This window comes from Primulina tabacum, chromosome 4 (genome assembly GCF_025594145.1).
Source record: "Primulina tabacum isolate GXHZ01 chromosome 4, ASM2559414v2, whole genome shotgun sequence".
Classification (NCBI taxonomy): domain Eukaryota; kingdom Viridiplantae; phylum Streptophyta; class Magnoliopsida; order Lamiales; family Gesneriaceae; genus Primulina; species Primulina tabacum.
The window spans coordinates 4815918-4842039 of NC_134553.1; the positions used below are offsets into that span (position 1 = coordinate 4815918).

Sequence of the window (26122 nt, forward strand, 5' to 3'; positions counted from 1 at the left end):
CACATTCATTTAATTTCAACTTTCATTATTTATGGGTCCCACTGTCCACTTACTTTTTTTTTTTTTAATATGTCAATATCTTTCTAATATTTTTAAAATTTTACAACAAATATTACTAAAAATAAATAGTATTATTATTTTAAAAATAACTTAATTCCAATATACATTAAAATATTATTAAAAAATAAAAAAAAAATTGGACTCTTTTATTTAAAATATTATTCAACACAATCTCTTTAAAAAAACACAAAATACAAAGAAAACGAATTACGATAATCGAATATAGCCGTTGGTGCATAATTTTGCCGTTTGAAAATAGCCGTTGGTGATAATTAGCGACGGTTTTTCAAAAACCGTCGCACATAGCGACGGGTGTTAAAAGACCGTCGCAAATAGCGACCTTTTTTTAAAAAAAACAGACGCTTTTCACTTTGCGACGGTTTACGAAAAACCGTCGCAAAGTTGCGATGGTTTACGAAAAACCGTCGCAAATTTCGAAATAACGCCGTTCATTCTAATGAATTTCTTGGCTGCCATGTCAGCCAAGATTATTAATTCTTGCGCCCACATTGGTGGGCGAAAATTAATGGGTGTTATTAACACCCATTAACCAACCAATGTGGGTGCCCTTATAAATGCAACATGCAAGATAATATAAACACATGGTTTAGCTAATATCAGTGGCGGAATCAGAAGTATTGCTCTGTTCGGACTAGAATTTTAAACTATAGAATTTTTTAATATTTTAAATTGATCTACCCGGGCTAATATCATGTTATTCCAAAATTATACAAAATTTACATATAAATTTTTTAAAAACATTGGATTACCCGGGGCTTACATGCATGTGGCACCGCCACTGGCCAATATTATCTTTTTATTTACTTGAAAAGAAAATTTAAGACTCCTATATTGAAAATACATATTATTTTCGTAGAATGTTCGTCGGTAAATATCTTCTGGAACATCAAAAGAACATTTCGTAAAAAGTTTGTGATGCGCGTACCAAACACACGTTTTTAAAAAGGCTTAACCGTGATTGCATGATTTAAAATATTTTTATATCAATTCATCAAATATATTATAATTTGGATTAGATAACCTTAGCGTACCATGCTTGGGTCTGTTGCAATTTATTAGGGGCACGTTTTGACGATGAGGATGATGATATATCTCTATCCAATGTGGGCCAAATGGGCCTATTCAGTATGGGCTTAGCTTTTAAATGGCACCCAACTAGAGGGAGACGGGTTTCTCGAAGTATTAGTGGGCCTACACTTCTTCGATAAGTTGCAAGAAAATTCTGGGGGGACCTGAGATTCTCATGGGTGATGGGACACACACAAGGGTCTATTTCTGTTTATCCACAAATTAATGGGACCATTAAAATAAATAGTATGTTTTTTCTAATACAGTTTCACGAATTTTTATTTGTTATACGAGTTAATCTTACCGATATTCGCAATAAAAAGTAATACTTTTAGCATAAAAAATAATACTTTTTCATTGATGACCCAAATAAGAGATCTGTCTCAAAAAATACGACATATGAGACCGTCTCGTACAAGTTTTTGTCTAAAATAAAAATATGATTTTTCTTTGAGTATGAGCGGAGAACTTGTTAAATCTCAAGCACACATGACAATTTTCCCCCAGGGCTCCCTCTGCAGGAAAATCCCGAAACATAGAGAGCGCAAAATAATGTCAATATCTTCAAACTCGTCTCGATAATAATAATATTAATAATAATAATAGTAATAATAGATTCAGGTTCTTCAAACTGGTCCTGCCTTGTTATTATTTTCGAAGAGAAGATGAGAACGGAGATTTGATCCCGATTCGAAAATTACTCGAACCCTGAAAATAGAGATGGCGACGGGACGGAAATGGGGTGAGAAACCCGCCCTCATCCGGTCGCGTTGCCATCCCACACACACACACACCGTATTTTCATATCTCGTGAAGGAGATTGCATTGATGGTAACTTTCCAGCAGGTTACACGTTGACCGTGGCTATCTGTCTCCATGCAATCCGTGAGCTTTTTGGCCTTTTTCCATCTCCATAACTTCCGGAGAAAGGGCTCACTAGTTTTCTTTTCTTGAAGGTCCGATTTTTTAAATGAATTGTAAGTTGATATTTATGTTAGATGTATTTGAACAGTATAAAAGGTTAACGTAGGATCTTTATCAAAAAATGATTTGCCACCTGCGAACCAACTATTTTGCTCCCACTCACAAGCCCACAAGCAATCACCGTCAACCCTTCACGATTAAAATGCTCAAAATTTCACAAAGCTTGAGTAATCGTTCATGGTTCATCAGTCACAATCTGCCCCCATAATATTTCCAATATAATCCTAAACCAGCATTTGCAGAACTACTTTTTTTATATAAAAAAACAACAGTACGTACCAAATGGAAGAATCGGCCAAAGAGGCTTTATTTGAAGGAAACAAGTCGATTTCACCAAGTCATTCATTCCACGAATACAACTTGGAGTTAACGAGTTACCTGAGCTCTATCCTGAAATGGGTTTTTCTTGATTATTCTAGTATGTGGAGAACTGGGCTTTCTTGGTCCATATTTTTTATACTAAATATTGCTGTTCCAATTGTCTCCCACTTTATATTTTTTTGTCCGGACTGTGATGTGATCCACCAGAGGCCTTATAATGTAATCGTCCAGTCTTCACTTTCGCTATTTGCTGCACTTTCTTTCATCTGTCTAACTTCTTTCGGGCGTAAATATGGGCTTCGGAGGTTTCTGTTTCTCGATAAATTGCGTGATGAAAGCGAGAAGGTTCGACAGGGATATGCGCTGCAGCTTCGAGTACGTTTCTGCCTTTTCATTGTATGGTCTAGTCTTGAATAAAAACACGATTCATGCTAGATCGTTATCCAATTCTAAGTCTACTTGTTGACGCAGAGATCAATGAAGCTGCTTTCAGCGTTTGTTCTCCCCTGTTTCCTTGCCAACTGCATGTACCAGATATGGTGGTTCGCCTCCGGAGGAAACAAAATGCCCTACCCATACAACACGATTCCGTTCAAAATCATCGGATGCATGCTACTGCTGTGCTCGTGGCTCTATCGTACCTTGATATGTTTCCTCGTCTGTGTACTCTTCCGCCTTACGTGTTACCTTCAAATACTAAGGTTAGAGGACTTTGCTAAAGTCTTTGAACACGAATCCGATGTTGCTTCAATCTTGATCGAACATCTTAGGATCAGAAGAAATCTTCGGATCATAAGTCATCGGTTTAGAGTATTCATTTTGTCGACATTAATCTTAGTAACAATAAGCCAGTTTGTTTCCTTGCTCGTTACAACTGAACCGAGCTCCAGAGTCATCATCCCAACAGCTGGAGAACTCACGGTAATCCCTCATCGCCACCTGTTTAATCTATTTCACGTGACATTCAAGAAAAATGTAATAAAGTTCTAGACTTGTGGTCATGCAGTTGTGTTCCGTAACTCTGGTAACTGGGCTTCTGATCTGCTTGCGAAGTGCAGCAAAGATAACACATAGAGCTCAGGCGGTTACATCTCTGGCGGCTAAATGGCATGCCTGTGCCACAATCGACCCGTTAGATGCTCTAACTGATGACATCCCAACGACTCAGATTGTTTCAGCTGAAGTGGCACACTATCCGATTACTACTGCCAACTGGCCGGATTCCGATAATGAAGTAGGAGATGGAGATAGCGTGTTGGACAACACAAACTTGGTGCCGATTTTTGCACACACTGTATCTTACCAGAAAAGGCAAGCACTAGGTAAGTAACTGCTAAACTTGTTGAACTCAGCATTCAACGAGAACGTATGTCTAACGGGCTATTTGTGTTTCAGTGACATATTTCGAGCACAACACAGCTGGAATCACCGTGTGCGGCTTTATGCTAGACAGGACGTTGTTACACACGATATTTGCGATCCAGCTTTCTCTTACATTGTGGATATTGAACAAGACGATCGGGATTTCTTGAGTGTGTTGTATAATTGGCGTATCTGTTGCTATCAACACCGTAGGGAATACGTTTATTTGCCCTTCTTGGCCTATTTTTAAGTGAAATATACATAAGAGAATGTTTTGTGTTGTAAGCATCAAATATGTGTAGTTTTCACATTTAAGTCTCTATACATAATCATAGGAGACAATTCTCCACCAGTTTTGGAATGTGCAGAAATGTTGCGGCTTGTTTTGAAGAAGGAATACTCATTTGGTTCTTGGTGAGTCCACCATAATCATTGAATAAACCACTTGCATGTGATTAAAATTTGTTTATCATAAGATTAGTGTTGCAAGCAAATACTTCAATGAAATCATACGCGAGTACATTTTACGTTTAGTCATAGTTTGGTACACATAATATGATAAGTATGATATATATAATATAAGGATAAATCAAAGATAAGTATGATGGTAAGATAATATATTGAATGTTTGATATGATTTTAACAAGAGTGATTAAATTTATATATTGGATTGTAATGACAAAATTAACCTTATCATAAAAACTTTATTTTTCATTGTTATCGAGATCATGCACTTGCATATCTCAATTCTTAAATTACGATATGTATGTGTGTGTATGTATATATGTGTTTCATTGTCATAAAACAATTATAAATAAAGTATTTATCAAATAATCTTATATATTTTAAATTTTAAATTTGTTGTGTGCGATATACGTTGGTTCGTTTTTCACTTTTTTATATATTTATTTTATTTATGTTTTACGTTTTAATATTTTTTATTGTTTCATGACTCCATAATTTTATTATGGATATTTTAAAATAAATATTGGCGACATTTTGAAATATCTCAAGTTTAGTAAATAGTATAGATTAGTTTTAATACTAACTCTTTAGTTTTAAATTTTAATAACAAAAATATATTTTTAAAATTTAATAAATTATGTATGCTCTAACACAATATAAATAGCAATTTTTTTCGAAAGAATATCTAAAACTAATTTAAATCTCAATGCTTGAGAAATGGAGTCAATAATGTCATTTCACAGAATTTATTATTTATCATGGAGATATCCCAACACATTAGAGGGATGTCTACTCCATAGTGGACCAGCATTATCACGGGCCCATCCAATTTTTATGGGCTGTTAAAAAATGAACCAAACATGGGATGAAGATGATAACTTATTAATCATTTAGTTATCAAGTGTGCCAAACTATGTCTTATTGTATAGCTATTACATGTGCTCAAATTATTTGTATTCTTCTTCATTTTTAATGTCATTCGAATGATCTTTAAGTATCCTCAATCTTTAGACAAATACTTGTGGCAACAAGTCTATTTGACGTCAAACTTTAGCTGGATTGGTGCTTACAAGATTCACCGACTCCGATGTGGACCTAATCGAGCTCAAAATCTACCATTTATCTAGCTCAACCTCAATTTGTTGCAAGTAAGAGAACAAGCAAGAAGTTTTTGAAATGTTGGTGGCACTAGGGTTGTAAACGAACTCAATAAATATTTTTTTTTGTATTTAAAGTTATCGAAATCGGACACGTTCAATTTTCTTTTAAGCTGAATTCGAGCCACACCTATTTTTTAGTTCACGAGTTTTGATATTTTATTGATATAATGTTATTATATATATATATATATATATATTTCGACCTTTAATTCTCGAGTGTTAACGTTCAAGCACTAGTTTGAATGACTCAAGAATAGATTTCAACATTTTGAATCTAACTCAAACCATAAAATTTAAAATTTTCGGATTTCAAATTAAACTCAGATATAATTATTTCAAATCGAATTCGAATCTTAAATTTTATTAAATAATTAAACTCAAATATACTTCGAATTCGAATCTTAAATTTTATTAAATTTCGACTCAATTCAATTCATTCACACCCCGAGTGGCAGTACATCACCGAAAATATGTTATTCCATAGAACCTTGTACACCATAGATCGACCACCGAATAGATTTTCCTCTACTTTTCCCAGAAATATTTAGTAAGGCAACAGTGTGTTGATATAATTTTCACTCTATTTACGATTCATTTAAAAGATAACACCATGCAAATAATTGGGGACAAGGCCAGGGCAGCCTTAACTACTCCTGTACAACGACTGACAAAAACAAAGATAAATTACAGAAACCAAACTGGCATAATACAGAGTTACCTATCTGCTCAGGAAAGAACTCGTTTCCTCGCGTACACCTCTACGATACAATGTACGTATATATATATATATATATATATAGTACATGGACACTTTTACAAGAACTTGCTCTTCTTCATGCAGGAAGGAATACACAGCGGTTGGTGGGATTCTTCCTTCCACCACCAGGTGATTCTAATATTCACTCGGGGTGTAGATTGAGTAAAGAAGTGGTGCTTCTATACAGGGATCGCCTCGCCATTTTGTCTTTCTTCGCATGTTAATATAAGGCCTTCGATGTAGGTTGGGAGAAGGAAACAGAGCCAGCGGCAGCCTGTTGAGATAGGCTCGGCAGGTGGAACGATCATGAGCACATTGTCGTGGCGTCTAACAACCCCCATTACACTTACAGTACTTCCTTCTTTGATACAGCTGCAAAGAAAATTAAAACGACAATGTTAGATACACGTTTGACAAGGTTATTAACTCAAGATTCTAAGACGCGCTTTTTGATAATTGTTAAACATATATAAAAGTACTGATTGGTAATCTCTCATGAGCTTGAATCTTAGAGAAAAAAGTTTTTTAACATCGCGTCAGAATAGGAGATCACAAGTTTTGAAGCTACCTAAGCATCGCCTTAAATAATTAATCAAGTTAGACCAGGGTTGTACCTTTTGGGTAACAAATGTAGGAAATATGGACTTGTACATGCACACTTCTATAATATACTGGACATATATTTCCCTATTTCCATTTAAAATGTGAGCGGTGCGTTACTATTTAAAATCATCATTAGATCGATCGCCTTTCATGGTTTTGAACATGTGAGAAAAAGTAATTTCTAACAATACTCGGACGAAACTACGGTATTCAGTATTAACAAAATATAGTATCATCTCCAAGTAAGGATGTGTTGATTCAAGTTAGGTTTCAGTTTCCAGCCCATACATAGAAGAAGAATATTTGATTAGTTATCTTTCGGAGTGTAAAATGTCTAATATCATAGGGTAACTGGAAATTGAATAGAGAGAACGTTATAAAAGCAGAAATAGAAATCAGATGTAATGTGCTGCTCCGGCATATATATAAATACTAATCATATGCACACAAAATTTATTACCCTTCTTTAAGGCGCAGTACATGGTCATCACTTGACAAACCTCTGTCAGAAAGCCAGTGCAGAAAGTTTGGAGACAAATCTTTGTTATCTTTGGTTACATCGACAACTGTAGCTGGTTTGACAAAAGGCGCAACCTTAGCACCGTAACCTGCTTTTACTAGAGCTCTTAACCCTGATTGGAAGTCTGATATATAAAAATCTGCCACATATTTCTGTGATTGGCACAAAAACGCGATGAATCACAAAGCTGAAAGATTGTCGTAGTCAATAATACGAAAGCTCACACATTCAAATTCCACATACAAGTATTTTTGTTATAGAAAGCTCCATATACAATTATACTCTAAATATCCGATAAAAGTGAAAATGTCAACATGTCATTGAAAATGCAATCATTCATAGTTTCACTCTGTATTACTTTTAAATTTATAATATAACTTGACATCTGACCTCTGAATGACTGCATCTCCAAGAGAAGAAACGCTGTTTAGGATTCCGCGGTTTTGCGCCACAGCCTCTGTATTCATATAATTCCGAGGAAGCATACACACATCTTGGTATCTTCTGGAATGAAGTTTCAAGAGGTACACTACCACAAGTTACAACCTGTGCGTATAATCATGGAAAATCAAGGAGTTGGGTTGAGTAGCACATAATGCAAAAGCAATTATAGTGACAAAATTAAAAATAACTTTTTCTACAACATATAATGACTGGAAGAGCCAAAAAACAAATTGAAACTGGTGATATCCCATAACAGTAATTGTTTTCTGTATGAAGAATTGTTTATATGCAGTGTTTTAAAAGACACCGCCTCGCCCCCATTTAAGAAAGACGATGTAACTGGGGCGCTGTTAAAAAAAATGACCGCCTAAGCTGTCTAGTCGCCTAATTTAATAATTAGATTTAAAAAAAAAAGATTGTTATGCATATTTTCAATCAATTTGTAGTAGATAAAGAGGAATAATATGTCATTGAATTTGTGTTTGAATCCGATACTGCTGAATTATTGGATAAATATGGAAATGAACAAAAAAAATTAAATATTTATGTAAAAAAGAAAAATCGCATAGTGACCGACCATATGGCCGCCTAAGCGCCTAGACGCCAGGTGGTGGGTGGCCGCCCACTTAACGCTGCCCGCTTTTTAGAATACTTCTTATAAGTAACCTTTTTCTCACAAGGAATGTTCTCTTGCTGATTTGTTTCAAACCTTTATGAATTTTATTAGTTTTGAATCTTGGTTACTACTGTATCTGTGTATCATAATCCAAGTGATGTCCAAAAACATGAACTCCAATGTATGTGACCCACTTCAAAATATAAATAATTGCCATCAAACGAAGTAGTAAAGAAAACGAACAAATGAAAAGAAAAGGTTGAATCATGTAACAGGATTCAAAATAAAATAACTGCCGACAAATCAGAAAAAGAGAAAGGCCGGATGGGAAAAATATGGTAACGGGGGTAACGTGCTACTGTAGATGATGGACACCTAAATACTGGCTAACGGGTACTGGATCACAAGAAGATCCAAATTGGACAAATCTCTGCACTTTTCAACTTTACCAGTTTATTAACAACCGCATAATTGTCTGCTCGGAGTGCCAGATGGCATGGGTATATTCAGTAATTATATTACAAGAAAGCCCATCGGTGTAATCACTCCTGGTCTCTTTAGTGTGTCTCTTTTGTTCCTTCTTCGTGCTATATCATTATTTAACTAATATCTTGTGTTTCAATTTTTTAGGTCATATAAATAACTTAAGACACACACAACAATTTGTACGCAGTATTATTAATAGGTCATTAAATCACCGACAACAAAAATCGATGCCACCTACATTGGATAAGTCAGTATTATTCGGGCTGATATGTTTCCATTCCTCTAAAGTTTAAAGACAGATGTACTTATTGATTTGGAAATTAAAAATTCAAATCACACCAGAATATTATCCACCATACCTCTGTCGTGCATCGACTTTCTTTTACAAATATTGAAAAGGCTTCGATCTTTTAAAATTCCACATACTTAACATTGATGAGACAGAAGACTTAGAGAGATCTCCTGGAATTTAATGCAATGCATCTCGAACTAACATCTTTAGGAAAAATGAGGTATCACATGCTAATGAATGGTGAAGGTATTCAGGAAGAAAGTATGTGACATGAACTAAACAATCTTAATGAGTATATTCGGTACCAAAATATTTCGCCACGCGGAGAAAGTGTTCAAATAACGTTGAAGACAGCTAACGACCAAAAGGATTATATGTATTAATCAATCCATTTGTTCATCGTCATCATGTGACAAAAGATTGACTATTGCTTTTGCATATTACTATTTTATTTATTAATGCAATCGGCCACTAGAACCAAAACAAATGTATTCTGATTCGCAGGTCTAGAGTCATAATCTAAGATTTCAATAACCATAGCAGCAAGTACCAAGATTGAACCAGATTTTCACAAATTCAAAGAAATTAGAAGCTGTCCCTTCCTTTCATGTTATATAGAATCATCTTGAAATAAGCATTATAAAGGTAATAACTTTCCTCCCCTTTACTACAAAAGAAGTCATGTCCTTGTACCATTTCGAGTTTTCAACTGAATAATACATTGTTTGTATGACCGATAAGTGGACGTTTTTTACTTATGGAAGTGGATGACCTCAAGATAGAATTATGATTCAATTTAATATGGATGAACCAGTATACTCGCTAATTGAATATTACACAACATCCAGGATGTTGAACAAATGATGTAAAGATAACTGATTTCAAGAAATTTCAAAATGGTCCACAAATTGAGTTCCTTCCGCATTTAGATTCAGACTATGCACCAACTTAAACACCTCAAAAAATATCAATTAATCTCAGCTGCTTAAAGATAACAACAAACAATTTATACCATAAGAAATCATGAAAATATCACAAAAACTGTAAAAATTTGGTGTAAAAAAATTACCCCAGTGACCTTGACGTACTGTCCATCGATGGCGCCCCTCAGCTCAGCATCAGGATACTTACTTAAAAACTGTAAAACCCCATATTTTTTATACGCGAAATTCCAAATTATAATAATCAAGGCAGCCACTAAAGCGGCAACCGCAGCCACCAAAACCACCGCCTTCTTCACCGACGCCAGGAGAAAAGCTCCAACCACCAGCCCCATAACAACCACCACCAAGGATACCCACATCACAACCCTCGAAAACCTGTACCCTAGCTTCACCTCCTCCCCAAGCTAGTAACAGCGGAACCGTACATGTTTTTATTGAACGAGCTCGGTGCTAAAGGCGCGTCGAGCTGGCCTGAGCGGCGATTGGAGTTAGAAGAGCCCAACGGGCCCGATGTGATGAGGCCCGTGGGCTGAATAGGCGTCAGAGGACCCGAGAATGAAGAGGAAGATGACTTCTTATTCATCGGCCCGGAGTTGGACAGCTTCGGCGGCATGGGGCCGGAATTTGGCCCGGATCTGGCAGATCCACTGTTATGCTGAGAAGATGACGGAGGACGGGACGGAAGCTTCGGCGGACCCGTCGGAGTGTGCGGGTGTTCTCCGACGCCATACATTTTCCCAAGCTCGCCGGATTTCTTCACGTCACCACCGGTGTATGGGACGGCGCGTGAAGCCATAGTCGGCTGCCGTTCCTTGGACTGCTGCTCCGGGCGACCCGAAACAAACAAGCCATTGCTTAACTGGTGCGAGCCGGTTCGAGTACCCATTTGAAGCTTCTACAGCGAGAAAGAATTGGGGAGCTCTGTGGGTCGCAGGAACAAGGGAAAAGCTTTTAGTGTGAGTGAAGTGTTTTTGAGAGAGAAGGTGATGGAGGTGCGGGTGAAATGACAAGAAAGGGACTGGGGGCTGGGGTTCAAATGACGTCTATGCCCTTTGTCTGTCTGTTTGGGGAACAGATTGGTTTAATGTTAGGATTCTGAAAAACAAGACCTAATTTCGGTAGTCTATGATAATACTCAATCTAATCTCCTTCTTTCAGTCATATTTCAACATTCGAACAGATTCTTGCTCGCGTGTTAAACGACACTAATAAAAATTTCACAAAAATTTGTGTGAGATGATCTCAGTGATCGTATTTTGTGAGACATATATCTTATTTGGGTCATCCATGAAAGAATATTACTTTTTATGCTAAGAATATTACTTTTTATTGTGAATATCGGTAGGATTGACCCGTCTCACAAATAAAGATTCGTGAGATCGTCTCACGACAGACTTACTCTATAAATTATAGTATCCCCATTTTGTGCTTTAAACAAGTTTGCATTGGGATTTATTATTAAATAAATATTAATTTTTATATCAAAAATATTATTTTTCATTGTAAATATAAATCAGATCAACCAGTTTCATGAATATAGATCCGTGAGACCATCTAAATTTACTCTTGAATAAATGTCATTAAAATATCTACAAAGTAAATCACCTGAATAGTTTGTTTTGAATTTTCTTTAAAATAAGACATTGATTAAGACTGAGATTTAAATACAATATTTAAACGTGGTTATGGTGTTAACCTGAACACCTCAATCATTAATAACTTGTTTTGTCCTCTCAAATCTAATTGCAATCTTATCTTGAAAGAATCCTGATGTAGATTTACGATTTCACCCCTACAGTTGAAATTAATTTTCTTTTTGGATTTCTCTTGGAGTTCATTTTGTTTTTTTGTATGAACATACTGAAAACGACGTTGGGCTCTCTGTGTGGTAGGCCCAACTTTGAATTCAGTCAGGCCCTAAAATTATTGATCTATAAATATGGACGATGATATATATTTCACCTTGTTCCATTATCTTCTCTACTCGTGTTATTCCAAATAAATCACGGCAAAAACTCTTTCAGTATTTTGGAATAATATATTTTTCATTATTAAACATGATAAAATAATATATCATACACATTATATATTTAATGGTAACTCTAATTTATTCCGTATTATATTATGTAAATTTATATAAAATTCACTATAAATTATTTTTCATAAATATGATTATAAAAAATAACAAAGGTAAATAAAATATGCAGTTATTTTCTCCATATTTAGTGTATAGTTTTTATTTATAGTTTAACAATTTAATTTTTGTAATTTTAAAAAGATAAAAAGTTTAGATTATCATACACTCCATTGATAAATTAAATTGATGATGATTTTAAAAAAATTAGACCATATTTTATTTTCATGTGGTCATGGTCTCACATATTTTTCTGAGTTAATTTGTTTATAATAACAAGTAAATTTTTTTTGGATGATTGAAATTAGAGATATAACTTAGATAAAAATTTGTGTGAGACGGTCACGGGTCGTATTTTGTGAGATTGATCACTTATTTGGGTTATCCATGAAAAAGTATTAATTTTTATGTTAAGAGTATTATTTTTTATTTTGAATATCGGTAGGATTGACCCGTCTCACAAATAAAAATTCGTGAGACTGTCTCACAAAAAATCTACTCAATAACTTATTGTTTCGTGGTATCGTTTTAAAAAAAAATCTGTGTATATTTTTACCAGAAATATTTTCTTATAAAATATTTAATTATAAAATAAAATTAGATTTGGTGGATCAGGAAAGCAGCTTTCTTTCTTCATCGTTCCTTCAACAAAAAGGACCGATACACAGAAGACCGAAGCTAGATTTAATGGCGGCCTCCAAGTTCCAAGCCCTATGGAATCACCCCGCTGGCCCTAAAACGAGTCAGATTCTTTATCTTCTACTATCTCTTTCCCATAGCTGCACGTATTCTGTATGCTCTAGGTATCAAGATTTCATATATATCAAATTTTGAACGGTTTGATGAAATGGTGTCATTTTAGGTTTGATATCTCAGATGGGTCCTTTCAATCGTAAAATCACTGGAAACATAAATATTTTCATCACTGTACAGAATCGACCCTTAAAAAAAAAAATAAAGAATCGATCTTTTCTTTTGGTCTCTTTATTGGTAAATGGTTTACTGTCTCTGTTGACTTGTTTCAATCCTCAGTTTTATTGAGGTTGGACGGAAACCTTTTTCCCGTCTTTTTTTACTTGGGCTTGTTTATTTAGTGTAATTTGATTGCACGACGATGCTGTTTTGGGAGGAAGTGTAAGGTAGCGAATTCTCAACCAGAATCATCGCTCACGCAGTATGTTAAACCATGTGGGAGTTTTTCAGATGTGCCAGTTTTTTATTTAATTTATCGTACTTTCGGTCTTATATGTAGTGTATAAATGTGGTAAATCACTGCTGTTTTTTCTTATCTACATAAACTCCACTCACTTTAAAGGGATGGAGTTGCTTCTTCATAGATGGTAAACGGGTTCATTCTTTCCTTACATCCCTTTCGCTGGTATTCGACCAATCAATGAATAGCCACCTTTAGGTGTGTAGATAAGACATTAATTGATTAAGTATATTTGTTTCATCCACATTTTGTTCAAGTTCTAGGAAGAGTAGAGAGTTTTACATCATTATCTTATACATATACATGAATTTATCATCCATTATTACATACCTTCATCATCTCATTATCCGAACTAAACTATGCATTAAAGTAAGTTAAATGTCCCACGTCGGTTGAATTAAGTATTTGACATTAGTATATATGGACATAAACAATCTTCCCTCTTGATATAACTTTTGGAGGGAGTCAGGTGCAAGTCACATACTTAACATGGTGTCAGAACTCAAATTCATGTTCATGTGTTGGACTGTCGTATGAGCTACCCGCTAATATTTTGTAAACTTCACGTTCTGGTGGATTATTTTTGTGTACGAGAGTTATGTGTTAGATGTACCACATCGACTGGATTAAATCATTGGAATTTGTATGTATGAATTTGGAATCTCCTTCCCACTGATTTTGTTTGCTATTCATTATCTACAAAATTCAATTTAGTTTAGGCTTTTTACTTGATTTATTGTAATATGTTGCAGTTCATTTCTGGGCACCAACCTTCAAATGGGGCATTAGCATAGCCAATCTTGCCGACTCTACTAAACCACCGGAGAAGGTTTCGTATCCCCAGCAGATAGGTGAGTGATGATCAATCATGTCTTGCATTCATTACTCTCTGTACTAGTTAAGATTCTTTGTTCTGCCTCTTCTAATATTATTCGTTTTAGGCTCTTAAGAAACCAAGTTTGCTAACTCTTGTTTCCACTTTTGTGCAGCTGTTACAGCAACTGGACTTATCTGGTCACGTTATAGCACTGTTATTACCCCGGTAAGTCCAATTCTTTATATGACATGCCTCCTCTCTCTCTCTTTTATTCATGCCTACCCCTTTGTTTTTTATCCATCATGCATCGCTCTGTCTGTCATATTTTACAGTATAATCCAGTTTTCATTGTTTATTCAGAGACCGAGTGCTTATTTATACTATGTATCATGCTGTATGTCCGAGCATTCTTTAGTTGTTTGTTCTGACGTATGAGAGATTTCAAATCTGGACTGCAGAAGAACTGGAATCTGTTTAGTGTAAACGTTGTGATGGCGGGCACAGGCATTTACCAGCTTTCACGAAAGATAATGTAAGTTTCATGTGATTTCATATGATTAGCTTCGTGTTGTTTTGGATCATTTTTGTTGGCCTGTGTTTACAGGCACGATTATTCAAACAAGGAGCAGGCAGCCGTGGCCAAAGAATGATGACGAAAATGGTCGATTCACCTGATTTTTGTACCTCTGCAAGCTATTTCCAGGGCTGTTTTTTTTTTTTTTTTTGGTTCTTAATTTTCTCATTTCATACATGTTTAATAATCGAGGCATTATTGATCTTGGAACAAACGAGCCTGGAAAATTTAATGAACTTCTTGTCCATGTTCAGATCCATGATTTTCAATAGTATGTTTTCCCTCTTTTGGTGTGGACAATTCAGCTGAAATTATGTTCAGTGACACAATTATGCAGATATTAGAAGAAATTTCTCTGCTTTAGTTACATGACACAACGTATGAAGAGATTAAATTATAACTGTAGCCAGATCAGAAATTCTTAAGTTGAAAACGGCAGCCCTTTTTTCAAAAACCGACACCTGTGTCTATCTGCTTCAGAAAATCACAGCTCATCAGTTCTTTTAAATAATTTTATTGTTTATTTATACATGAAAAAATTAAATTCGTGTTTGAACAAGAATTTAAAAAAAGTTTTTAAGTCTGTTCTCAAAGTATGCTCTTCAAATAATAGATAGAGGTATTTTTTTATGTTTTTAGAATTTTTTTTTAAAAATAAACTGTAAAATCGTTTCTATAGAATATTTGTTTAAACATTTTTTTGTTCTTAAAACAATTTTTAATTTTTTTTGTAAAAATATTTTTAAAAAAACTTTTATAAATACTTGTCTAAATAAAGACATTTTTGTGTTTTGAATATTCTATTCCATATCATATTATTTTAATTGTGGCTTAAAATTTTAATTTATTTTGTTAATATATCTTATAAAAATAAATATCAATGCTAATAAGTTTTTATTTCAAAATAAAATATTATGTATCAAATTTATAATTAGTTTGTATATAAATAATTTCAGAATATAAAACAAACAATATATGAGTTAATTTTAATTTAGTGCATGTTTACGGAAACGAGTATAGTACAAATTAATTTTTTATGTTCTAATAATTTCAAATTGATATAAAATAACAAAAATATTTTAATATTTTTTTATTTTATCCTAAAATCTAACAACATATTGGTAAATCAAAATTTTGTACATCCCGACATTATTTATGTATTTGTAAAATTAATTGAAGAATATTTTTTATACTCTTTAAAAAGCTTGGGTTAATATATAAAATCTTAAATTTTAAGAATAATATTTAATATTTGATTTATAGACGATAAAAAAAATATGAAAATTTTTTAGAACATAAAAATTCTAGTTGGTAAAATGAAAAATAATACATTTATGATTTGAATTTCAAATCAAAATCTTGTTATATAAGGAAAGAAATCAACATGGATAAATTTGTCAACTAAGAAATTTTAGAAGCTGGAGACAATGGCACGAACTTATGGACCAACTAGGTAGAATCAAACACTCAAAACTGTACACAACATTGGAATTAGCTATCTAGCACAAAAATGGAGCTCTCCAGTGCGATCTGTTAATTTATAATTTATAATAAGATGCATAAAAAATACATCTCCACAGGGAGGTTCCGATACAAATTGCTATGATCTCAATTTCCATAAAAAATAAAAATAAAAAATTCAAGTAAACAGTAAAGAACATGCAAACGTTGTTTGAATTTGTTGTTCTGAACAAACTAAGGCTCTATAAACCATGGGAAAATGCTCTTTTAATGTCCATTATTTTCTTGGAGGAAGTAGGAGCCATATCTCCCAACTCCAACCGACGGCCCTTAAATTTGATTTGATTTTGGACCAAATTCATTTGATTGTCCCGACCTTTCTACCCCAAACTCAAGTCCAACGTGCTTTCGTTCAGATCTTGACGTTGTAGAGAAGTATTCTGTAGAGCCTATAAAAGAGCACACTCAAACACGTTTATGAAAAATATATGTTCCAACTCAGGCAGCTGCTTATTCAGATAGTTAAAACATAAATAACACACACACACATGACACATATACCCCTTAACATACAACAAAAAGGCAGAGCAAATCTTTGTGTGCATTAAACAGTAAAAAATCTCTCTCAACAGGTGACTCGAGGGCAATCTAGAGTCCAAATTTGGGTGATGGAACTGGCAAATGGATAAACAAGAAATTGAAATAGCCAGGTGCAAGAAATGTGCCAAAGAAGTAATCATTTTCTCAAACAGAAAGTTACAAGACACGGATGGTTGAATCAAAAGCATATTATCCTAGGTTTAAAGACGGCCAGAAATTCAAAATCTCATCAGTGACGATAACAAGAACAAAGGCTAATAACATTCGACCCTGGGATCCAAACTCCAATTATGAAAATAGATGAAAAGAGAATTTTCGTAAGAAAACAACCTGGTTTTCGTCTATTGGCACATCATTAATGTCAGGCTTTTCATTGTACTCGTCACCCTTCGAGGTTGCCTCGACTGAGTCAATTTCAAATGGCATAGTTTCATCCTCAGTCAGTTCGTACGACTCATTCTTCTCTTCTTCGAAAACAATAATCTATCAGATTTTACAGAAACAAAGACAAATGTTAACTACTTGTCAAGGAGACACTACCACATAAGAATAAGAACTTCAGAATGTATTCTAGCATTTCATAATGAGTGTCTGTTCTTGAAACAGCCGACTTCTTTTTGTCATCGAGGACACATCAGTTCCAGGAATCACCTAATTTCCATGTTTCATTCAATTCAATCATGCAACATTAGAAGGACACAATTTATAAACACCAAGAGATAGACTCTTAGTCTAATTTCATGAATGGACCACATATTTACATGTTAATGAACAATGACCCTTATTCATGAATCGGCACATTAATGGTCCTTCAACAATGCTTGTGTCCATGAATTAAGAGGAATACAGTTTGTCCAAGAACTGGCGCTTCATGTTTTTGCTTTAATGGTTCTTCAGGTTTCACTTAAAATGAGATCAAAATTTCGAAAGCGGTACACCACTTTAAGCTATAGTTTGGAATGTCAATTAAAGCTCAAATAAAATTCCATAAAAGAGATGCAGGATCAATCAAGATTTACTTAAATTAAAATATATTTTGGGCTTTGAACTTTTAAAAGTAATTCAAGTCTCAAGCTTGAAGTTTAAAAGCCAAACAAGAAACAATCCATACTTTATATTTCAGATGGTTAGTTCCGAAACTCATTTCCATTTCAATGCACGTGTAATTTCACAGACATGTTGATAAAATATTTTTTTAATTTGTTTCAAGAATAGTCATCACTTATCTAGGAATGTGCGCGTGGAACAAGAGAAAGAAGAGGTTGACCAACATCCCCGATATTGTCCACGAAACTGAACGAGTGACCAAGGAGAAATGGTAAGAAAATGATTTCTGGACAGTTTGACAAGCAAGACATTTGGCACTAACAGCAAAATTAAAAGAACTTTGTGTAGCAGATTTCATTTCCTTAAACTTGATAATGATTGCAACTCTTTCCGTAAAATAACCACTACAGTTGAACCTTACTATGTATCCACAGTTTCAAAAATATCCACTCGAAAACAAATACACTTCCAAAATAAAACCGGACAAAAGCAAATATCACACCCTGACTCCTCCCCGTGGAAGTCGCCTAAAAACTAGCAATTTCCATGCCCACTCTCTACGCGCAAACTCAGGCATCCGTATTTTTGGAAATCGGTTTATTCTATTCTACACAAGTTTATCACGCGGGTCCTCAAATTTTATAGAAGTTATACATACATATTGATGCTGATGATGCAAAGGCTAGTTTGACCACAGTAGAGCACTCCAGGTTTAGGATATAATCCTCGAAAATCCATTTAACACTGAATCACTGACCCCGGTTTCCAAAAAAAGAAAAGAAACCCACATCATCTGAACCCTAACTTCCAATTTCTCATGATGAATGCCACAAATAACCCAAGTAATACAATCCTACACTTGAATCCATCCTTCCAAAATGACCCATCCACGCAACCCACCAGCGTGCAAAACAGTAAACACGCAATTCCAACACTAATAATCTCAAGTAAAATCAGAGAAACTCACCGGTATATACTTGAATTTTTTCTTGGGCTGCTCCTCCACTGCGTCGGCTTCGTCTTTATTAGAATTCTTCGAGTCCGCATTGCCGTTATTATTGCCATTATCCTTGTTCTGGATAAGATTGATCGGCGTCCACTGATAAAGCAACAGGTGGGGGGATGCGTTGCTTCCGTTAACCGCTCTGTTTCCACCCGCCGCCGCCGCGTTGTGGTGGTTGGAGTTTGACGGAGTAATGGGAACCCACTTCTTCTTCCACCTGCGAACCGGCCCCGCAAATACAGTTGTAGGACCGTATCGAGTCGAGGATCGGCCAAGCCTAGCCCCAACTCCCTCCATTGCTTAAATCAAACGTGCGGAATTGCTAGGTGGTTCACTTGGAAGGATCGTTGCGCAATTTAGTCCTTAGAAAAGAATAGATTTTTTAAAAAAATTTCATCATCTTTTGACGTTTTTTGAGCTTTAAATTCATATCCCACGTCAATATACTATTTTATATTATTAAATATAAAATATAAAAATATAAATTTAATATCTAATTTACTTTTTATTATATACTATAAAATTAATCGAAAATCCAAAAAATTAAAATATATCGATATAAGTATGATACTCACGTGAAATTTAGGATCCGATTCCAGCAAATGTCATTAGTCCGACGTATGTTTCGAAATTGTCCTGAACCTGAAATCACGAATAAGATCGTTAAAAGGGGGTCAGGAGAGTGTCCTGACGTATCCCCCGGCTCAAATCAGAGACTGGGAATATAAGGTGATTTTGAAAAATAATATAGTGATTTCATCAATCGTACGCTCAAAACTGGTATTTATAAGAAAATACATGAGCATTTCATGGGCTCTCCACATGAGTTAGGGATGAGCCGATAATTTGGGCTTGATTTTAATTGGCCCATCTACGAGGTATCAAAGTCCAAATGTTGTATGGACTGTATCCACAAATTCTCCGACTCTCTTTAAATTAATAGTATTTTTTTTATTTTTCCAAATGAAATCAAAGAAAATAAACAACTTAATTTGTGAATTTAAAACCATTGATGTTGCTGAAATCCGCAATGGTAGCTGAGAGGTCGGATCTTCGCTTGGGGAGCTCGGATCAGACCTTCGAAAGGTAGCTGAGAGGTCGGATCTTCACTTGGGGAGCTCGGATCGGACCTTCAAAATCTGGAAACACAAACATGAGTGTTAGAAGGGGGCCAGAAGATTGTTCCGACGTAGCCCCTCCGACGCTCAAATTAGATAACAGAAAACTGAGAAAAAGTAATGTGTGTGCTGAGAGAATGTGAATATATGAATGCATAAACAGTGAACGAAACCTGATATTTATAGGGGAACGATAGAGTCCTGATTTGGTAGATTTAGATCCTCATAATCTTGAAAGATTTGAGTATATATTGTGCCAAATTTGGTTAGATATTGTGCCAAATTTGGTTAGATTTTTAATGGGCTTTGATTTCTGTGGGCTACGCGTTAATGCTTGAGTAAAAACTCTCGTAGGTACGAGCCTACCTGAAGTCTGGACCTCACGGGAGCTCGGCCGAGATGTTTCCAATCACACCGATATCATAATTTGGGAGGTCGGCTTGGCATCATCTTGGGAGGTCGCCATGAGAGCTCGGTGTAGGAGTTCGGCTGACCTCCCCGATCGACGGAACTGTTGTTATGGGAGGTCGGCTGGGATGACCTCCCAGATGACCTTCCGCGCTTCCCTGAATGCCGAGTTCTCAACTAGATGGGCTACCGAGAGTGGGCCGAGCCCATCCTCAACCGGGGGTATCACGAGTCCCCCCCTCAAGTCGAGCTGACGTTGTAGACCAAAAGCTCGTTGTGGTTTGAGCTCTCGGTGGCCCATGGGCTGTCCTGAGATAGGTCGGCCAGGCACTTGGAGCTCGGCAAACACTAAATAATAACATGATGAGGTCATACTGAGAGAGGTCGACCGGGCTCTTGGAGCTCGGCCAAACACCTGATAAACAATAACCCGAGGTCATCCTGAGAGAGGTCGGTTGGGCTCTCGGAGCTCGGCCCAACACTTAATAAGATAATGACCCGATGGGTCCCGCTGGGTGAGGTTGGCCTACTTTGGGAGGTCGGCCACACACCTAAATAAAATAGTAACCTGATGAGGTCACACAGAGAGGTCGACCAGCCTTTGGGAGCTCGGTCCAATGCTTAATAAGATAATGACCCGATGGAGTCCCACTGGGTGAGGTCGGCCACACACCTAATTTAAATAGTAACCTGATGAGGTCACACTGAGAGAGGTCGGCCAGCCTTTGGGAGCCCGGTCCAACACTTAATAAGATAATGACCCGATGGGGTCCCAGTGGGTGAGGTCGGCCGGACTATGGGAGCTCGGCCCAACAATTGATAGATAATAACCCGAGGAGGTCATCCTCAGGGAGGTCGGCTGGGAGGTCGGTCCCATAAAATAATAACCCGAGGAGGTCATCCCGAGGGAGGTCGACCGGGAGCTCGGCCCAACACTTCATAAAGTAATAATCCGAGGAGATCATCCCGAGAGAGGTCGGCCGGGCTATGGGAGCTCGGCCCAACACTTAGATGATAACCCGAGGAGGTCATCCCGAGGGAGGTCGGCTGGGAGCTCGGCCCAACACTTCATAAAGCAATAATCCGAGGAGGTCATCCCGAGAGAGGTCGGCCGAGCTATGGGAGCTCGGCCCAACACTTAGATGATAGCCCGAGGAGGTCATCCCGAGGGAGGTCGGCTGGGAGCTCGGCCCAACACTTCATAAAGTAATAACCCGGGGAAGTCATCCCGAGAGAGGTCGACCGGGCTACGGGAGCTCGGCCCAACACTTAGATGATAACCCGAGGAGGTCATCTCGAGGGAGGTCGGCTGGGAGCTCGGCCCAACACTTCATAAAGTAATAACCGGAGGAGGTCATCCCGAGGGAAGTCGACCAGGAGCTCGGCCCAACACTTCATAGAGTAATAACCTGAAGAGGTCATCCCAAGAGAGGTCGACCGGGAGCTCGGCCCAACACTTCATAAAATAATAACCCGAAGAGGTCATCATGAGGAAGGTCGACCGGGAGCTCCATGGAAGCTCGGCACAACACTAACAAAATAACCCGGTGTGATCACGCCGCGGGAGGTAGGCTCGTCTATTGGAGGTCGGCACAACCCTTGAAAAAATAATAACTCGGTAAGATCATGCCGTGGGAGGTAAGCTCGGTCATGGGAGGTCGGCACAACCTGTGAAAAATAATAACTCGCTAAGATCATGTCGTGGGAGGTAAGCTCGGCCATGGGAGGTCGGCACACCCATTGACAAAATAATAACTCTGTAAGATCATGCCGTGGGAGGTAAGCTCGGCCATGGGAGGTCGGCTGAACCCTTGACAAAATAATAACTCGGTAAGATCATGTCATGGGAGGTAAGCTCGGCAATAGGAGGTCGGCTGAACTTTTTAATAAAATAATAACTCAGTAAGATCATGCCATGGGAGGTAAGCTCGGCCATGGGAGGTCGGCACAACCCTTGACAAAATAATAACTCTGTAAGATCATGCCGTGGGAGGTAAGCTCGGCCATAGGAGGTTGGCTGAACTTTTTAATAAAATAATAACTCGGTAAGATCATGCCGTGGGAGGTAAGCTCGGCCATGAGAGGTCGGCACACCCCTTGACAAAATAATAACTCGGTAAGATCATGACGTGGGAGGTAAGCTCGGCCATGTGAGGTCGGCTGAACTTTTTAATAAAATGATGACGGTAAACCGTAAAGTTTCTGCCGATCTGAGGTTCGGATACATATGCCCCTCATGATTTCGGCGAGCTCTGAGGCTCTTGAACTAACTTAGGGTGAAAAACCTTTATAAACTTGGCGTAACCAAGATGAGGTGAGCTCTGGGCTCCTGAACTGACTGAGGGTGAAAACCATTATAACCTTGGCGTAACCAAGATGAGGTGAGCTATGGGCTCCTGAACTGAGATCGGGTTAAAGCCCTTGTAAACTTGGCGTAACCAAGATGAGGTGAGCTCTGGGCTTCTGAACTGACTAAGGGTGAAAACCCCTGTAAACTTGGCGTAACCAAGATGAGGTGAGCTCTGGGGCTCCTGAAATGACTGAGGTTGAAAAACCCTTATAACCTAGGAGTAACCAAGATGAAGTGAGCTCTGGGCTCCTGAACTGACTGAGGTTGAAAAACCCTTATAACCTAGGAGTAACCAAGATGAAGTGAGCTCTGGGCTCCTGAACTGAGATCGGGTGAAAACCCTTGTAAACTTGGCGTAACCAAGATGAGGTGAGCTCTGGGCTCCTGAACTGACTGAGGGTGAAAACCTTTATAACCTTGGCGTAACCAAGATGAGGTGAGCCCTGGGCTCCTGAACTGAGATCGGGTGAAAACCCTTGTAAACTTGGCGTAACCAAGATGAGGTGAGCTCTGGGCTCCTGAAGTGACTGAGGGTGAAAACCCTTATAACCTTGGCGTAACAAAGATGAGGTGAGCTCTGGGCTCCTGAACTGAGATCGGGTGAAAACCCTTGTAAATTTTGCATAACCAAGATGAGGTGAGCTCTGGGCTCCTGAACAGACTGAGGGTGAAAACCCTTATAACCTTGACGTAACCAAGATGAGATGAGCCATGGGCTCCTGAACTGAGATCGAGTGAAAACCCTTGTAAACTTGGCGTAACCAAGATGAGGTGAGCTCTGGGCTCCTGAACTGACTGAGGGTGAAAACCCTTATAACCTTGGCGTAACCAAGATGAGATGAGTCAAGGGCTCCTGAACTGAGATCGGGTGAAAACCCTTATAAACTTAGCGTAACCAAGATGAGGTGAGCTCTGGGCTCCTGAACTTACTGAGGGTGAAAACCTTTCTAACCTTGGCATAACCAAGATGAAGTGAGCTCTGGGCTCCTGAACTGAGATCGGGTGAAAACACTTGTAAACTTGGCGTAACCAAGATGAGATGAGCTCTGGGCTCCTGAACTGACTGAGGGTGAAAATCCTTGAAACTTGGCGTAACCAAGATGAGGTGAGCTCTGGGCTCCTGAACTGAGATCGGGTGAAAACCCTTGTAAACTTGGCGTAACCAAGATGAGGTGAGCTCTGGGCTCCTGAACTGAGATCGGGTGAAAACCTTTGTAAACTTGGCGTAACCAAGATGAGGTGAGCTATGGGCTCCTAAACTGACTGAGGGTGAAAACCCTTATAACATTGGCGTAACCAAGATGAAGTGAGCTCTAGGCTTCTGAACTGACTTAGGGTGAAAAACCTTATAAACTTGGCGTAACCAAGATGAGGTGAGCTCCGGGGCTCCTGCATTAAGACATGGTGAAAACCCTTATAAGCTTCAATAATTTTGAATGAAAATGTGTAATTTTAATAATATAACTGAATATAGCATCGAATACTTAGGTCCTTCCTAGAAAAGTAACTTACAGAATAAAAGAAACTAAAGGTATAATATCTAAGCATAATATTTGCGGAGGTGGTAAGCATTCTATGGCCTCTTCAATTTCTTCACTGCCAGATCTTCCAAGTAGTAGGCACCCGAGCTAAGCTTCTCCACTACCTTGAATGGTCCTTCCCATCTTGGATCTAACTTTCCCACGTCCACATCTTGAACCTTCTTCCAAACTAAGTCTCCCACTTGAAAGCTCATCTGAATGACCTTCTTATTGTACGATTGGGCCGTGCGTCTCTCGTAAGCTTCCATCCTTATGGCCGCGGCTTCGCTCTTTTCTTCAAAGAAATCTAAGTCCGCTGCTCGCCTCTCACTGTTTCGCTCATCACAGAATATTACTCGGGAGGTCTCTTCGTCGATCTCTGCTGGGAGCACTGCCTCATTTCCATAAACTAAGCTGAAAGGCGTCTCCCCGATGCCAATCGTTGGAGTGGTCATGTACGACCATAGCACACTTGGGAGATCTTCCACCCAATTTTCTTTTGCATTCTCACGTCTACGTCTTTGCTCAGTGTTCCCACAGACAGCGCCAATTGATGTTGCTGAAATCTGCGATGGTAGCTGGGAGGTCGGATCTTCGCTTGAGGAGCTCGGATCGGACCTTCGAAAGGTAGCTGAGAGGTCGGATCTTCACTTGAGGAGCTCGGATCGGACCTTCGAAATCTGGAAACACAAACAGGAGTGTTAGAAGGGGGCCGGAAGGTTGTTCCGGCGTAGCCCTCCGACGCTCAAGTCAGAGAACAGAAAACTGAGAGAAAGTAATGTGTGTGCTGAGAGAATGTGAATATATGAATGCATAAACAGTGAACAAAACCTGGTATTTATAGGGGAACGATAGAGTCCTGATTTGGTAGGTTTAGATCCTCATAATCTTGAAAGATTTGAGTATATATTGTGCCAAATTTGGTTAGTTATTGTGCCAGATTTGGTTAGATTTTTAATGGGCTTTGATTTCTGTGGGCTACGCGTTAATGCTTGAGTAAGAACTCTCGTAGGTACGAGCCTACCTGAAGTCTGGACCTTACAGGAGCTCGGCCGAGATGTTTCCAATCACACCGATATCATAATTTGGGAGGTCGGCTTGGCATCATCTTGGGAGGTTGGCATGGGAGCTCGGTGTGAGAGCTCGGCTGACCTCCTTGACCGACGGAACTGCTGTTATGGGAGGTCGGCTGGGATGACCTCCAGCCGACCTCCCAGATGATCTTCCGCGCTTCCCTGAATGCCGAGTTCTCAACTAGATGGGCTATCGAGAGTGGACCGAGCCCATCCTCAATCCGTGGTATCAACCGTTATTTAGTCAACTGTTTTAGCTTTTTTAAAAAAGTTTAATGTTAATAATCATATTAAAAGGATTTTACATCTATCATATAAAGTTTATAAATAAACTATATTATACGCAAATGCCACTTATTAATTAGCAAAATTATTATCAAATAATTCTTCGAAATCATGACAAGTATTTTAAACCAATTTTCATTATAACCTAATTGATCGAGAACCTTATTTGTTAGTTGACTTGAGCGGGAAGGGCTTTTGTCTTTTGGCGTATTGGATCCGTTTTACGAGAAAAGCCCGTATTTCACTCACACCATGAAAGCCCATTCATAAGGCCCATATCTACTATCTATTTATGCATAACATAGGGTTCCGTGGTTACAACATCACGCCAGAGCCACCAAATCTCCTCTCCCAAATTTGTTTTTCGATGTTTTCATCTTTTGGATTTCTTTTAGAAAAGAAAAGAAAGGGGCTAC

General features: G+C 37.8%; 4 protein-coding genes across 5 annotated transcripts; 2 read left to right on the forward strand and 2 right to left on the reverse strand.

Moving 5' to 3' along the window:
* Window positions 1–1816: 1816 nt before the first annotated feature.
* Window positions 1817–5448, forward strand: LOC142541469 (uncharacterized). 2 transcript variants are annotated; one of them, XR_012819343.1, is made up of 5 exons: window positions 1817–2829; window positions 2926–3375; window positions 3461–3776; window positions 3850–4230; window positions 5293–5448. XR_012819343.1 is itself a non-coding variant. In XM_075648000.1 (4 exons), exons 1-4 carry the CDS (start codon window positions 2416–2418, stop codon window positions 3984–3986), a joined length of 1317 nt encoding a protein of 438 aa, XP_075504115.1. In that variant the 5' UTR covers window positions 1817–2415; the 3' UTR covers window positions 3987–4343. The 2 variants fall into 2 exon arrangements, 1 of the variants encoding a protein (XP_075504115.1); XM_075648000.1 differs by lacking the exon at window positions 5293–5448 and having other exon boundaries at window positions 3850–4343.
* Window positions 5449–6035: 587 nt separating this feature from the next.
* Window positions 6036–11075, reverse strand: LOC142542669 (putative membrane protein At1g16860). Its single transcript, XM_075649428.1, is given in 5 exon segments — window positions 6036–6570; window positions 7262–7473; window positions 7712–7867; window positions 10229–10503; window positions 10506–11075. Coding segments are annotated over 5 exon segments (1320 nt in total). The 5' UTR covers window positions 10990–11075; the 3' UTR covers window positions 6036–6377.
* A 1743-nt stretch (window positions 11076–12818) lies between these two features.
* LOC142542670 (mitochondrial pyruvate carrier 4-like) lies at window positions 12819–15094 on the forward strand. The gene is made up of 5 exons (XM_075649429.1): window positions 12819–12979; window positions 14203–14301; window positions 14440–14492; window positions 14726–14799; window positions 14872–15094. Exons 1-5 carry the CDS (start codon window positions 12925–12927, stop codon window positions 14915–14917), a joined length of 327 nt encoding a protein of 108 aa, XP_075505544.1. The 5' UTR covers window positions 12819–12924; the 3' UTR covers window positions 14918–15094.
* Window positions 15095–16467: 1373 nt separating this feature from the next.
* Window positions 16468–19342, reverse strand: LOC142542671 (uncharacterized). Its single transcript, XM_075649430.1, has 3 exons — window positions 18917–19342; window positions 17233–17385; window positions 16468–16751 (listed from the first exon to the last, which is right to left on the reverse strand). The coding sequence occupies exons 1-3, from the start codon at window positions 19247–19249 to the stop codon at window positions 16683–16685; spliced, it is 555 nt and encodes a 184-aa protein (XP_075505545.1). The 5' UTR covers window positions 19250–19342; the 3' UTR covers window positions 16468–16682.
* Between the last annotated feature and the right edge of the window lie 6780 nt (window positions 19343–26122).